The 13,990-nt window shown below is 37.4% G+C and overlaps 1 protein-coding gene across 5 annotated transcripts in view; it reads left to right on the forward strand.

Annotated features, from left to right (window-relative positions):
- The window catches only part of Kdm3 (Lysine demethylase 3), a 572,262-nt gene that overhangs the window by 121,714 nt on the left and 436,558 nt on the right, over positions 1-13,990 (forward strand). For all 5 annotated transcript variants that reach the window (XM_076305347.1, XM_076305593.1, XM_076305514.1 and 2 more), the window contains exon 2: positions 9,758-10,021. In XM_076305347.1, the coding sequence (XP_076161462.1) occupies positions 9,758-10,021 (264 nt within the window). The remainder of the gene's footprint in view (positions 1-9,757; positions 10,022-13,990) is intronic.

The raw sequence follows: 13,990 nt of genomic DNA on the forward strand, positions 1-13,990 counted from the left end.
TAATTTAGTCGAACCACTTTGAAAACATTTTGCAACGTATTTTACGAATATGCTTGCCCAAGACGCTGAATCGATTTCAACGTCACAAGCGAACGAAACAAAGAAATACGCGATTGGTTGTGAAACGAAGAAGCATTGCTACGACATTTGAGAGATCTGTAACGGAGATAAACTGAGGTCTCGTTAGGAGAGGTCCTGGTATTAGACAACTTTACCCTATTTATTTATTCAAGGTATGAACACTTTGGGACAAAAAGATACCAGCTGGCGGAAATAGTGTATAAGCAGAAATAGATAACATAAAAACAAACTAACGTGAAATACGACTGAACAAAAAAACTTTTAAAAAAGGAATCTGGTTATTAAAATCACGGATAATATTATCAGTCGACTGTTCTTATCAGAATCAGCCGACTGTAAAGCACTCTGTATAAAATTACTAAAGAATTTAGTAACTTTAAAAAATAATAATCTGCCAATTATAATCCAACTACTATTATTGGTACGAATCGCGATAATTATACTCGAGAACGAAGGACAATAATTTTCAACATATTCGTATTAAATTTTTCCTTGGAAACTTGCTTTTAATCGAAACGTACCTTTTATCTTTTATACGAGTGTATAATATCGTAAAGTAAAAATACGGTATCGTGTTAAACCGTTTACAAATGTGATTGTTTGCAATAAATTCAGATCGATAATGACAATTTATTATCCTTCGTGCAACGTTATCAGGTGGTTATTCTTATCGAAAATTGCAAATCCCAAAGTGATCGTAATAAGCGGATTCCACTGTATCCATTCGCTGTACAAAGCTGTTCGATATGCAACAAAGGAAAACTATCTCGGATGCCTAGCTGATACATTCAAGGAGAACTATTCAACGATGCCTGGACACGGTACACAAAACCTTTAAACACCTTATTTGCGAATGTCACATTGATATTTTTCTTTTTCTATCGCTTGACGTTCAAAGATTTAAATAATAAAATACACTGCCAAGGTTATACGAAGTTATTGCAGCGAGACGTAGACATTTACGTCGAACAGCTTCAATACGTCGTCACAGTACTTTCCACTTTTCATTGAAAGTGGTATAACACGATGAAACAAAAATTCTACGCCAACTTTTAGCAGCTTGTTTCAAAGAGGAGGCTTCGATCTACAAACTATAGTAATTTTAGATGCGTGAAAAATTGTTCGAACAATTGGGGACGGTTTGAAATTTGTCAATGTTTTCTAAGAAAACTATATTCACTCTTTCAATCGCTACTTAATACAAGACGTTTTTCAGAGGAATACCGTATATGTATATGAAACTAGACCGTTCGACCTTTAAAATGACCCATGAAAGATTATCATACGATTATTTTCCACGAAGTTATAACGATTCAAATATCCATAGCGTTTTGGTCGTGTCCAGAGCAGTACAGTCTCATTAATAAATACATAGGAAACACCGAGTGAGCTACAGTCACCTATAAGATACAGCGCCCGACGACCGTGCTCGTTAACGTCGCATGAGTCGAATCCCGAAGCGTTTCGAATCGGTTTTAAAATCCTCTGGAAATCCGAAACGAGTCCCTCTTTCACCGTTGCAGATTCCAGTGGAAAATTACCAATATCAACATCGTGACACACTTTCCGTTCGGCGAACAAAAGACGTCTTCGAACGTCTTCGGAAACTTTTTTTTCCAGGCGTTTAGATTCATCGACGTCGCGATAGGTCCTCGAATTCAAGGTCGACGAACGTTTCCTATGCGTGGTCGGTGTTCGAAGTGTAGTTCGAAGTTCGAGTCCTCGCGTAATCGCGTGTCGACGGTTCTCAACCTCGTCTCGCGATCAATGGTCGCGAACGAACGAAGTTGGAGAATTTTTTCCATCGAGAAATTCGCTCGAACCACGGAACGAGTGCCCACTCACCGCAAGGAACAATAACACACGTGTACCGTTCCGTTTCGGTCCGCGTCCGGGACAGGAGGAACGCGAAACGGACCGCGACGGTGCGCATCGTCCGTTGCGCCTAGGGTGGGGAGTGCGGAGGTGAATCGTGCTCGAAGGCGGACGTCGAGTGGGGACGGAAGGTTCGCGTCCACGGTAGGAGAGGGTTGTGGTAGGTCGCGAGACCAAAATGGCCGACGCGCGGTTACCGTGGCAACCGAGTGGGCGGTGCCGGAAAGTTTCACGGGGCGGAGCTTACGTCGCGGCGGCCATTACCGATCCCCACTCCGACAGGTATCGCCGTCTAGCGGACGAAACTCCAAGCGTCGACTCGACGATTTCCCCGCGTTTTTAACGGATTTTCGTGGTTCCGTGCGCCCCGTGGAATCAAGCGTGCCCGCGATGGAATCGAGGCAAGTTCCCAACGAATCAGTTATGGTGTTTTAGTAAGATTTTTCTCCCGATTCGAATAAAAGGGAACGTGATCGTTCCGAAGAGAAAAAATAATAAATTTAGTTACGATATTTTTGAATAAAATAATTTTTGGAAGAATCGGTGCGTACGAGGTGACCAAAATTAACGTCTCCCATTAGAGAATTATTTGTACCGTGTAGACTAATTTAAAAGTTTATTTATGTACGTGGAATAGGATTCTTGGGGGTTCAGGTTTCGAATCGGAGATTTTCAATTCGAATTTTTCAATATTTTACAAATTCGAAGCAATTCGACTTTTTCACCATTTTTCAAATTCGAAGCAATTCGACTTTTCCACCATTTTTCAAATTTTCAACAATTCGAATTCAACATCATTTTACAAATTTGAAACAATTCGACTTCTTCAGCATCTTACAAATTCAAGACAATTTTTTCACCATTCTACAAATTCAAAGCGATTCGAATTCTCCATCATTTGACAAATTCGAAGCTCTCCAAACCCTCCAATATTTTATACATTCCAAGTCATCGAATATTCCACTATTTTACCGATTCGAGGCATTTCAAATCCCGCCACTATCAGTAAAATGTCTCCGTTAACGAGTTCCAGCAATTCGATCTCAAAGGGAAATTTTTTTTTCGCAAACGAACGAAACGTAACGAATCCCCGATAATAGTTGAAATCTGGCTCTCAAAAATAGCGAGCCCGGTCTTGGAGAGTTCGATCGGCACCGAACACCGCGAGCTAAACCATCGAACACGGTTTCGCGGGACACATCGTTACGGAATTTCCGGAACAACGAAAACACCAACGAACACCACTGAATAATGGTCGGTGACGCGTATCCTGATTATCTGGAACGTTTGCGCGTTAATTATCCGCGTCATCGTTCGGATCGACGAGCTTTCGAAAATTCTGATCGTGGAAAAGCGACGAGCAAACGTAAATTCGATTTGAGAGAGATTCGATCGGAGGTCGTTTACGTAAATAAAGCTCATCGTTGCTGAACTTCCTGTTGGCGACGTTTCTATTATTCGTGAACCGTCGATATTTATTTATTCGTGTATTTATATTCATAAACAGGGTGAAGCTATTATTGTGCGCGAGTAGAAATGAAAAAGTAGATCGTGTCACAGATGGGAGAAACGAAAATGGAATGTTAAACAAAAAAAGTGATGAATTTGGCTTCTACAGGTTGAAATAGAAACGTTAGATTGATAATGATTTTGTGGAACGTTAAAAAAAAAGTGACGAATTTGGCTTCTACAGGTTGAAATAGAAACGTTAGAGAGATTGATAATGATTTTGTGGAACGTTAAAAAAAAAAATGACGAATTTGACTGCTACAGGTTGAAATAGAAACGTTAAAGAGATCGATAATGATCCAGTGGGAGGGGAGAAGTTAATAATTGATTATAGCAACGGAGAGTACGTGGTAACATTAATAATTTTAAAAAGAAAATTTACCTCTATTTTTCAACATTCGAGAAACTCAAGGTTTATTTCTCGTGGAATTTTTCACACAGTTGTGGTAAATAATACAAGTAGAAATTTTAAGTTCTAGGAGGAACTAGTCTCGAAAATCTGTGTTGTAATCTTTTGATATATTTTTATTTTATATTTGACAGTATTACTATACTCCAGACATGGAGTGACATGATGTGAACATTGCACAGATATCAGTGTTCACACTTGAGAGAATAAACATTCTCGAGGTCGATGATAATTCCATAGTTAGGACGAGGAAGGACTTTTCAACCTAACTTTGTTATTGTTTCAACAGTGATAACGGTATGCAAATTGACATTATACTGTAGAATAATTATTGTTCATTTTGACACTACTGAAAGAATTTTTTCTTGACTCTACGTTCAGGTTGATTGGTTACTGAATTTTATTGACATTTGGTTATGTCAAATGGATAAATTTTCGAGAGAGGGAATAAATGTGGCAAGAAACTATGGTTTTGTATAGTTTAGCAACGTTGGATACGTAGAACTCGGTTAACGACCCAACGATTCCCTCAGGGTCGATTTCATACGAGAGAGGCTCGTTTCGAAGGGTTTTTGGGTTTCCAGTTGCTTGGAGACCCTCGCTACGAGGCTCGTGTTGACCTCGTTTAAAGTGTGTTTCTTCATTACGTTCAATTTGTTTAATTTAACGTTTCCTGCAACTCCACGTCCAGCTTGGTTAGTTACCAAACTTTATCGATACATTTAGTTATGAGAAAATGGTCAATTTTGCAGTAACGAAAGAAAATTGACAAAATAGAGAATTTTGGTATAATTTAGCATCTCAGTTAACAATTCGACGATTCCCTCGGGGTCGACTTAATCCAAAAGAGAAACCGAGACTTAATTACGTTTCCAATTATATAATAATCTTCCAAGAGTATTTAATTTTCAATTCGTTGAAAAATCCTCTGTATAACGCTCATATGGACCTCTTTAAAAGATCGTTCCCTCTTTAACTTCAAATCTAGATTGATTAGTTTCTACATTTTATCGACGAGTTCGTTTATTGAAACAATTATCAATTTTCGAGTAACGCAATTTTCAAAAAAATTGACAAAAAAAAAAATTTGAAATTTGGTATAACCTTTAATATGGACTCCTTTAAAAGAACATTTCTTCTTTAACTTCAAATCTAGATTGATTAGTTCCTACGTTTTATCGATGAGTTTTTTTATTAAAAAACAAATGATCAATTTTCGAGTAACACAATTTTCAAAAAAATTGACAAAAAAACAAAAATTTGATATTTGATATAACCTAGCAAAATATACCAAATGTTATGTTTGGAACGTTCCTTCTTTGACTCCAAATTTAGATTGATTAGTTCCTGCATTTTATCCATGAGTTCTTTTATATAAAAATAAATGATTAATTTTCGAGTAACGAAATTTTCAAAAAAATCGCCAAAAGAACAGAAATTTGAAATTTGGTATAATTTAACAAAGTATAACCAAATATTCTGTTTGGAACGTTTCTTCTTTAACTCCAAGTCTAAGGTTGTTCCTAGAATTAGTTCCTATAATTTATCAAATTTTCAAAAAAGTCAACAATAAAACAAAAATTAAAAATTTAATATAATTTAGCATCTCAGTTAACGATTCCCTCGAGGTCGACTCAGTCTAAAAGAAAAACTAATCTCTCTCTCTCTCTCTCTCTCTCTGAAACAGATACTTAATCACGTTTCCAATGATACAGTGATCTTCCAAGAGTTTTTGGTTTCCAACTCGTTGCAAAACCCCCTATACAACGCTCATATGGACCTCTTTAAAAGAACATATCCTCTGTAACTCCATTTTATCGATGCGTTCTTTTATTAAAAAAAAATGATCAATTTTCGAGTAACGAAATTTCTAAAAAAAATCGCTAAAAGGACAGAAATTTGAAATTTGGTATAATTTAACAAAGTATACAAAATATTCTGCTTGGAACATTTCTTCTTTAACTCCAAGTCTAGAGTTGTTCCTACAATTAGTTCCTTACAAGAAAAGAAAAATTAGAAATTTAATATAATTTAGCATGTCAGTTAACAATTCCCTCGGGGTCGACTCAGTCTAAAAGAAAAACTAATCTCTCTCTCTCCTTTCCTCTCTCTCTCTCTGAAACAGATACTTAATCACGTTTCCAATGATACAGTGATCTTCCAAGAGTTCTTGGTTTCCCACTCGTTGAAAAATCCCTTCAACGAAGCCCTCGCGTCGTCTCCGTTTAAACGTTGGGTCGCGAGCGCCGGCCTCCGCGACCCAGCAGCGCCCATTAATGTTGATTTATCAATTAATCGGGTGACCGTACCGGGTCACGTGTACGCCTTTGAGAAGCGCTACGCTGCGTGGGAGGGTCGCCTTTCGAGGCTCGAATTCGCTCGTGAAATCGAACGACGGATCGCCTCGTTCCGAGAACGAGTCGAGATCGAACCAGTAACGAGAACAACCGGTCCCTTTCACCGTATTTTATTTACCGATCGAGTTCAGTTTTGGTCGAGACACTCAACGAGGGCGACGCGCGCCTCGACCTTCGATCGGCGATCGCTCGTCGAATTTATCGCGTTAACGAAGCCTCGTGGTAAACCAACCGTGAGAATTCACCGTTCCTTCCTCGATCGCCCCTTTAACGCCATCGTTGCTCGCGTTTTATGAATAATGGATATTGTCGATCAGCCAACATCGAGTTCCGTCCCTCATCCTCGGTCTTTTCCGTCAACGTGGATTCGGGGACGCGAAAATGGTGTATCTTACCGATCTGTTGCTATGTATATAGCTTGAAACGTAAGTTCATTGTAGCGGATACGTTATTGAACAACGGTGATACGACAAGAAATTTGAATTACGCACAATCGGTGATACAGTATTGGAGTTGACGTGAAAACTTTGCGTCGAGAGACGCAGTTTATTATGAAAGTAATTTATTCGTTATGATAAAGTTATATTTCAAATTTTATTTACAATAATTGTGTGAGTTACACTTCGTACGTGTCTCAGAAGAATGAGAGAGAAGAAGGAGGAATTTATAAAAGTGATCACAAGTGTAGAGTAGAAAAGATCGTCTTTGGAAAACGTGCTATGGAATTTAAAGTCAATTTGTTTATAAAAGTAGTTGGAAATTATTTGTGGTGAATCTAGTGTTGATCGACTTACGAAAGGGAAATCGAGTTCGTGGATCATTTTCGTCTGGATAGAGTTCTTAACCGAGCGACGACTAGTATCTCGAGATGCTATTGCAAGTGACCACTGATTCGCGTTACTCGAAGCGTCAGTTGTCACCGGTTCGAACGTCTACTTTAATGGAAACTTCGCGCCGAGAGACGCAGTTTACTATAAAAGTAATTTATTCGCTATGATAAAGTTATATTTCAAATTGTGTTTACAACAATTCTATAAGTTATACTTCGTACGTGTCTCAGAAGAATGAGAGAGTAAAAGGAGGAATTTATAAAAGTGATCATACGTGTAGAGTAGAAAAGATTGTCTTTGGAGAACGTACTATGGAATTTAAAGTCAATTTGTTTACAAATGCAGTTGGAAATCATTTGTGGTGAATCTAGTGTTCATCGACTCACGAAAGGGAAATCGAGTTCGTGGATCATTTTCGTCTGGATAGAGTTCTTAACCGTGTAACGACCAGTATCTCGAGATGCTATTGCAAGTGACCAGCGACTCGCGTTACTCGAAGCGTCAGTTGTCACCAGTTCGAACGCCTACTTTAATCCTCACGTCGATAATCAGATTCGATTTATCGCTCTTATTATATGTCACAGACCGTTTTCGACTACGGACCACTCGATACGCGACACACTTGGGAGGGTGACGAGTATAAAAACTTTTAAAATAATAAAGAGGTCATGAAGGTGGAAACACTTTTGGAACTGGATCATTTTTATTCGCTACGTTATTTTCTTAATATTCGTCCGAGCATAAATTCGTTTATCATTTTTAGATTCGCAAAGAGCATAAGAATTTTTCGTTGTTCCTTGCTAAATTTTACTTCACAAAAATAAACGAAACGATGAAAAATAAAACGCGTAAAACGATAAAAACATTTCTAACGATTAAAGTGCTCCAATGAAAAGCTCTTAATATGTAAATGGTAAAAAGACTAAGAAAAAACGTCTTGTAACACCCGAACCATAGTTTATCGTTGTTTATACTATGTGGAAGCATCTGTGATGTAAGTGGAGAAGACTCGGTCCGCTTCTCTCGTTGGAAATTGAAACTCGATCTTCGTCACACACATGTGACACCGAATCCTGGATAGCACTTACCACGTCACACATGTACGACGCGTGGTAGCGAACGTGTTAACCCTTGTGTCAATAACCAGCTTTTTCTACGTTTGTCAATAACCAGGTACCCGGTTACCCGGAGCGTTTCTGTTCCGATAAATCAAACACGCGACGATTTCGTTTCCACGCCTTCGATTATCTTTTAATCTTTTTGCAATCCACCGAACGCCTCTGTAGAAAATTCGAGGGAAAAATGATAACAAATTCACCAAAGACGTGAAAAAAAATTAACCATGAAAAAATTTCACGTTTCTGTAATCATTAGGTACGAGTTTGAACGAATTTTGAAAGATTCGAAGGTTTATTCGTTCCTACGATGAGAACTTGTACAATTATTAACAAATGATAAATCAGAAATATGGACCACGGCGTATGGACCATGATTAATTCTAATTTAGTAAAATTATGTAAACGTATGATACCGTTTCTCTCGTAAAAGTAGGAAATAGTTTACCTGTTACATTCCTCGAAAGTAAACTAAATATGGCAGAAAATTATACAAAATTTCTAATAATTATTATTCATTGTCCGATTAAATTTAGACTGGAAGAACTATGACCAAAGTATTTTGTATTCTGTATAATTTGTCCATAAAATATTCCCATACTTTGGCCTATAGTCCATTTAACTATAGCTTTCGTTGCATAGATACCCAGGCACTCGGTTATCGAACGAGCGTATAAATAAGTTCGAAGGCTTCGCGCTAGAAACTTTCCGCGTATATTTTTATTCCACGAACGTAAATTGGCACGAGAAATTATGCAAGGAACGAGAACACGAATTCTACGATATTTCAAAGAGAACGTACGACAGTTTTTAAGCGAAAGTACGAAAATGGCACTCGATATCGAGGTAAAGGGAGAGACTCGAGTAAAATGTTAAAATAAAAGTGATTTTCGGCAATTCTTTTACAAAGTAAAACCTCGATGAAACCTTTTCCTCACTTTTCTTCTATATACACATCCTTTAACTTTCCAAGATGTCATTTCTTTCGTTACAATTTATCCACTTTTAATTGATGTTATTCTTATATACCATTCTGCGGACGACGTCTTTTTATGTTGATCTAAAATAAAAAATCAAACAAATTAAATTTGTTTCGTAATAGAACTACATCTAGAACTTAAATCCTGTTTAATAAATATCGAATTAATAATAACACGCGATTTGGGAGTTTCTTTCGAATTTCTAGCAGGTCCATGCAGAACAACATTTATCACTTCCCAAAAAACCGATAAATTGTAACAAAAAAAAAAAAAGAATCTACATCTCGAGACGTTAAAGAACATACACGTAAATTGACGAAAAGTTTCGTCGACCTATTTGTAAAAAAAAGAAAAAACTAAAAATCACTTTTATTCGAACGTATCGCTCGTCCCTCTTTAAGAGCGAGACCTGCGAAGGACGTTGGTTCGGTAAATGAAAACACTTTGGAAATGATTAACTCGGTCTATAATCGTGTTTGCACTCTGCCAGTATAGTTCTCCGATACTGTACGAGCTGTACAGGCGATCTTCCCGCGCAAAAGTCGTCGAACCGCACCGTGTCGTACACGTCCAAGAAGTTGAACGAACGCGTTTCTTGCAGATCCTCGTAGAATACGACGACGTAGAGTGGCAAAGAAGAGAATGGCTATCGCCGCATAGGGACGCGGTGTTTTCCTTCTTCCTGGTGGAAAAAGGTCTGTCTTGGGCCGAGAGACCCGACCCCAGGCATGCCAGCCTCATCGCCATCGATCACCACAACCACGCGAATAATAACCACCACCACCACCATCACCATCATCGTATCAACGGGAAACCTCTGAGGGGCGCCACGGCTGTCGCGAACACGGTCGCCTGGCCGGCTCTGGTAAGTGTACTTTGTCCTTCTCTACGTTTTTTACCTTTGAGTGGAGCTCGTTTTATCGATTAGCGGGCTCTTTGTCCCGCGATAGCGTCGCACGCGTGCCTAACTTTCGCTTCGAGCTACGTTCGATAAGGACAATCGGTGGCGAGGATCGAGTGGATCGTGAAGCTTCACGAATGGAGAATCCCGATCGAAGAACTGTGCGATCGAAGATTGGACGAAATTCTTCGTGGGGGAGTTTTGTTCTCGAATGGGTTAGACTACCTCGATTGCGTTAGGAAATGTAGGGCTTTCGTTGAGAATTTTTTTTTTTTTAATGACGATGATTTTTGTGAGAACTTTTTTAGGAGCGATGGAGATGTACACGAGTAGTGGTTGCAAACTTTGGTCAATATTCACTTTGGGGGATAGTAATTTTGTGAGTTCAGTGAATGGTAATTTTGGTGAATGATACCTTTGGGAAATTGTAACTTTGGTAGATACTAACTTTGGTGAGTAGTGAATTTGGTACGTAGTAACTTTGGTGAGTAGTGAATTTGGTACGTAGTAACTTTGGTGAGTAGTGAATTTGGTACGTAGTAACTTTGGTGAGTAGTGAATTTGGTAAATAGTAACTTTTGAGAGTAGTAACTTTGGTGAATGTTAACTTTGGTGAGTAGTAACTTTGGTAAATAGTAACTTGTGTGAGTAGTAACTTTGGTAAATAGTAACTTCTGTGAGTAGTAACTTTGGTGAGTTGTGACTTTGGTGAATAGTAAATTTGGTGAGTTGTGACTTTGGTGAATAGTAACTTTGGTGAGTAGTAACTTTGGTAAATAGTAACTTTGGTGAGTTGTGACTTTGGTGAATAGTAACTTTGGTAAATAGTAACTTCAGTGAATAGTAACTTTGGTAAATAGTAACGTTGGTGAGTAGTAACTTTGGTAAATAGTAACTTCTGTGAGTAGTAACTTTGGTAAATAGTAACATTGGTGAGTTGTAGTTTTGGTAAATAGTAACTTTGGAAAATAGTAACATTGGTGAGTTGTAGTTTTGGTAAATAGTAACTTTGGAAAATATTAACTTTGATGAGTAGTAACTTTGTTAAATATTAACTTGGGTAAATATAACGTATAATTTATAACTTATAACTTATAACTTGTAACTTGTAACTTGTAACTTGTAACTTGTAACTTGTAACTTGTAACTTGTAACTTGTAACTTGTAACTTGTAACTTGTAACTTGTAACTTGTAACTTGTAACTTGTAACTTGTAACTTGTAACTTGTAATTTGTAACTTGTAACTTGTAACTTGTAACTTGTAACTTGTAACTTTGGTAAATGTTTACTTTGGTAAACAACTCCAATCTTCTTTACTTTGACATACACTCCTGTTTGTAAACAAAACTTGGTACATATCATTCGTGTCTATCTCCATCACTGACAGGAAATTTTTCAGAAGAAGCATCTCTGTTGTTTATAACAGAACAAAATTCTCGAAACATTGCGCTACATATTCAACTTTTCGAAGTAGTTCAATCCTTTAAGTAATGGTTGCAAACTTTGGTAAATTTTACCCTTTAAGTTAGTCTCATAAGGTTCTATCAACGATGAAAGTAAAGCGAGTTGCTAATCGAAATACTATTTAACAAAATAGAATCTCCTATATCCGAACCAATAACACACACAAGAATATTCTAATGTCAGCTATTTGCGTGGTATAGCCTTGAATATTTAAACGAGAAATAATCCTTTGATTGAAATAACTTCTCTGTTATTGTCAAAGACATTAAAAAACTTTATTTACCCAAGTTGTACGACAGGAAGATGATCGTAACGTGCCGGTAATAAGTTTCATCGAGGTTGGAGGGTTCTCCGAGATTTCAAGGTCGCCTCTACCTTTTTAAACAGCACTACACTATTTTATCGCCAGGACGATAAATAAAGAAGTAAAACAACGATTCTCGCGCGGTAAAAGGTACTCGAATCGTATGTTCGCATCAACGCGATATTATAATCAAAACTCGTACATTTGTTATCATTGGCTGATTGTTATCAACAAGTGTCGAAATAGTCTCTGTTTCGTACCTTGCAATATTGTTCCTATATTAAACATTGTACGTGGTTACTCTAAGTAACATTGGAACGATGAGAAATAATGTAAATTGTAAATTCAAGGCATTATGACAAAAGAAAAAAATTACCACTGTGTCACTGTCGTATAATTTTTGTAAATAAGGTTTTTCCATGTCTTTAAAAATAACAAAGATATTCAAAGTAGATGGAATTGTATATAAAGTATAATCGAGCAACAATCGAAGAGAATCGACGGTTTGTTTAAATAAATATTCAAAGCTACGATAGCAAGTTCAAAAACGAACTTCGAGTATTTTTCTTTCGCATCTTCTTCGTTTTCAACGTGCTAGAAAAAATAGAAGAAAAACATCCAATTTTTAAATCCGTATTTTTTACGATAAAGAAACATCTCCTTAACATTCTCTCCAAATTTGAAATAAATCCATCCACAGCGACTCGAAATATGCAATCGTTTTAAAGACGCGTTTAAAGTTTTCGTTAGATACGCAGCGAGCCGAACACTGTTCTCTTCAAACGTCTGTAACTTCGTCAATTTTTCCAACACGAGGAAATCCTTTGGCAGAGATCTTCTCGAAGAGTTTGAGAAAACGTGAGAAAAAGAAAGAAATTTTTCGGACACGAATTACCAGAATACTCGCTCGTGGAACGCGCGAGTGCCTCGAGGTTCGGTACATCCGAGATTCTTCGAATCGGTCGAAATCGGTTCGTCTCGTGAGATCGCGTCGGTGAAATTGTAATTTCAAGTTTTCCAGCTCAAACCGGTCCAATGTCCTTTAGTTTGCATACAAAATGTCCTCGATTTTGGCGAAGTTCGTCGGATCGAATAGATCCGACGTGGTTCGTTCGGTGCAGCTGTTCCATCCTTAACCCGCGCGCGAGTTTTAATCGTAATTAGCCGGAACTTTTAATTATCCGTCGGGCCGACTTTCGAGCACCGATAGTTATTTCCTCGGTGTCCGTGGCACGATTCCGATTAAGCGCCGGAAATGGCGGGAAGTCGCGCCGAGTCAAATACAGTAGACTCTCGAGTAACGCTGTTAATGTGTACCGTGTTTTAGGAATTCGCGTTATAGGAAATCGTCCTATAGGTAATTTTTCTTCTCGAAAATAACTTTTTTCTATAAAACTAATTTACGAAATGTTCTTCTGTGTTACGTACACTTACGTATTTAAAGGTTAAGTTTTCTTTAATTTCCTTAAAAATAACGTTATTTCATAAAGCTAATTTACAAAATACTTTTGCATTGTGTATACTTACGTATTTAAAGGTTAAGTTTTCTTGAATCACGGAAATCGCGCGGGAATTTTTCTCCTTAAATGTATTTTTTTTCATGAACCTAATTTACAAAATACTTTTGCATTGTGTATACTCACGTGTTTAGAGGTTAAATTTTATTGAATCACGAAAATCGCGCGGGAATTTTTCTCCTTAAGAATAACTTTTTTCACGAACCTAATTTACAAAATATTTTTGCATTGTATATACTTACGTATTTAAAGGTTAAGTTTTCTTGAATCACGAAAATCGCGCGGGAATATTTCTCCTTAAGAATAACTTTCTTCACCAACCCAATTTACAAAATACTTTCTTTATTATATATACTTACATATTTAAAGTGTAAGCTTCCTCGAATTGCGAATACAAGACACTAGTACCCTACCGATTCCTCAGATGTTTTTTAACACTGACACTGGTATCGTTATGTTAATAGTGACTGCGTAAAAAATAAAACAACAATGAAACGTAAGAAGCCGATAATTTTTAAATAGGATAATTCCTGTGTTTTATTATTTGACGCGTTATATGAAAACAGTAGCAGTAGTCGCAATATTTTTGTCGCGTTATAGGAATTCGCGTTATACGAGAGTCTAGTGTACAGTATACCGGAGCTAAA

Source organism: Ptiloglossa arizonensis, chromosome 1 (genome assembly GCF_051014685.1).
Source record: "Ptiloglossa arizonensis isolate GNS036 chromosome 1, iyPtiAriz1_principal, whole genome shotgun sequence".
NCBI classification, from domain to species: Eukaryota; Metazoa; Arthropoda; class Insecta; order Hymenoptera; family Colletidae; genus Ptiloglossa; species Ptiloglossa arizonensis.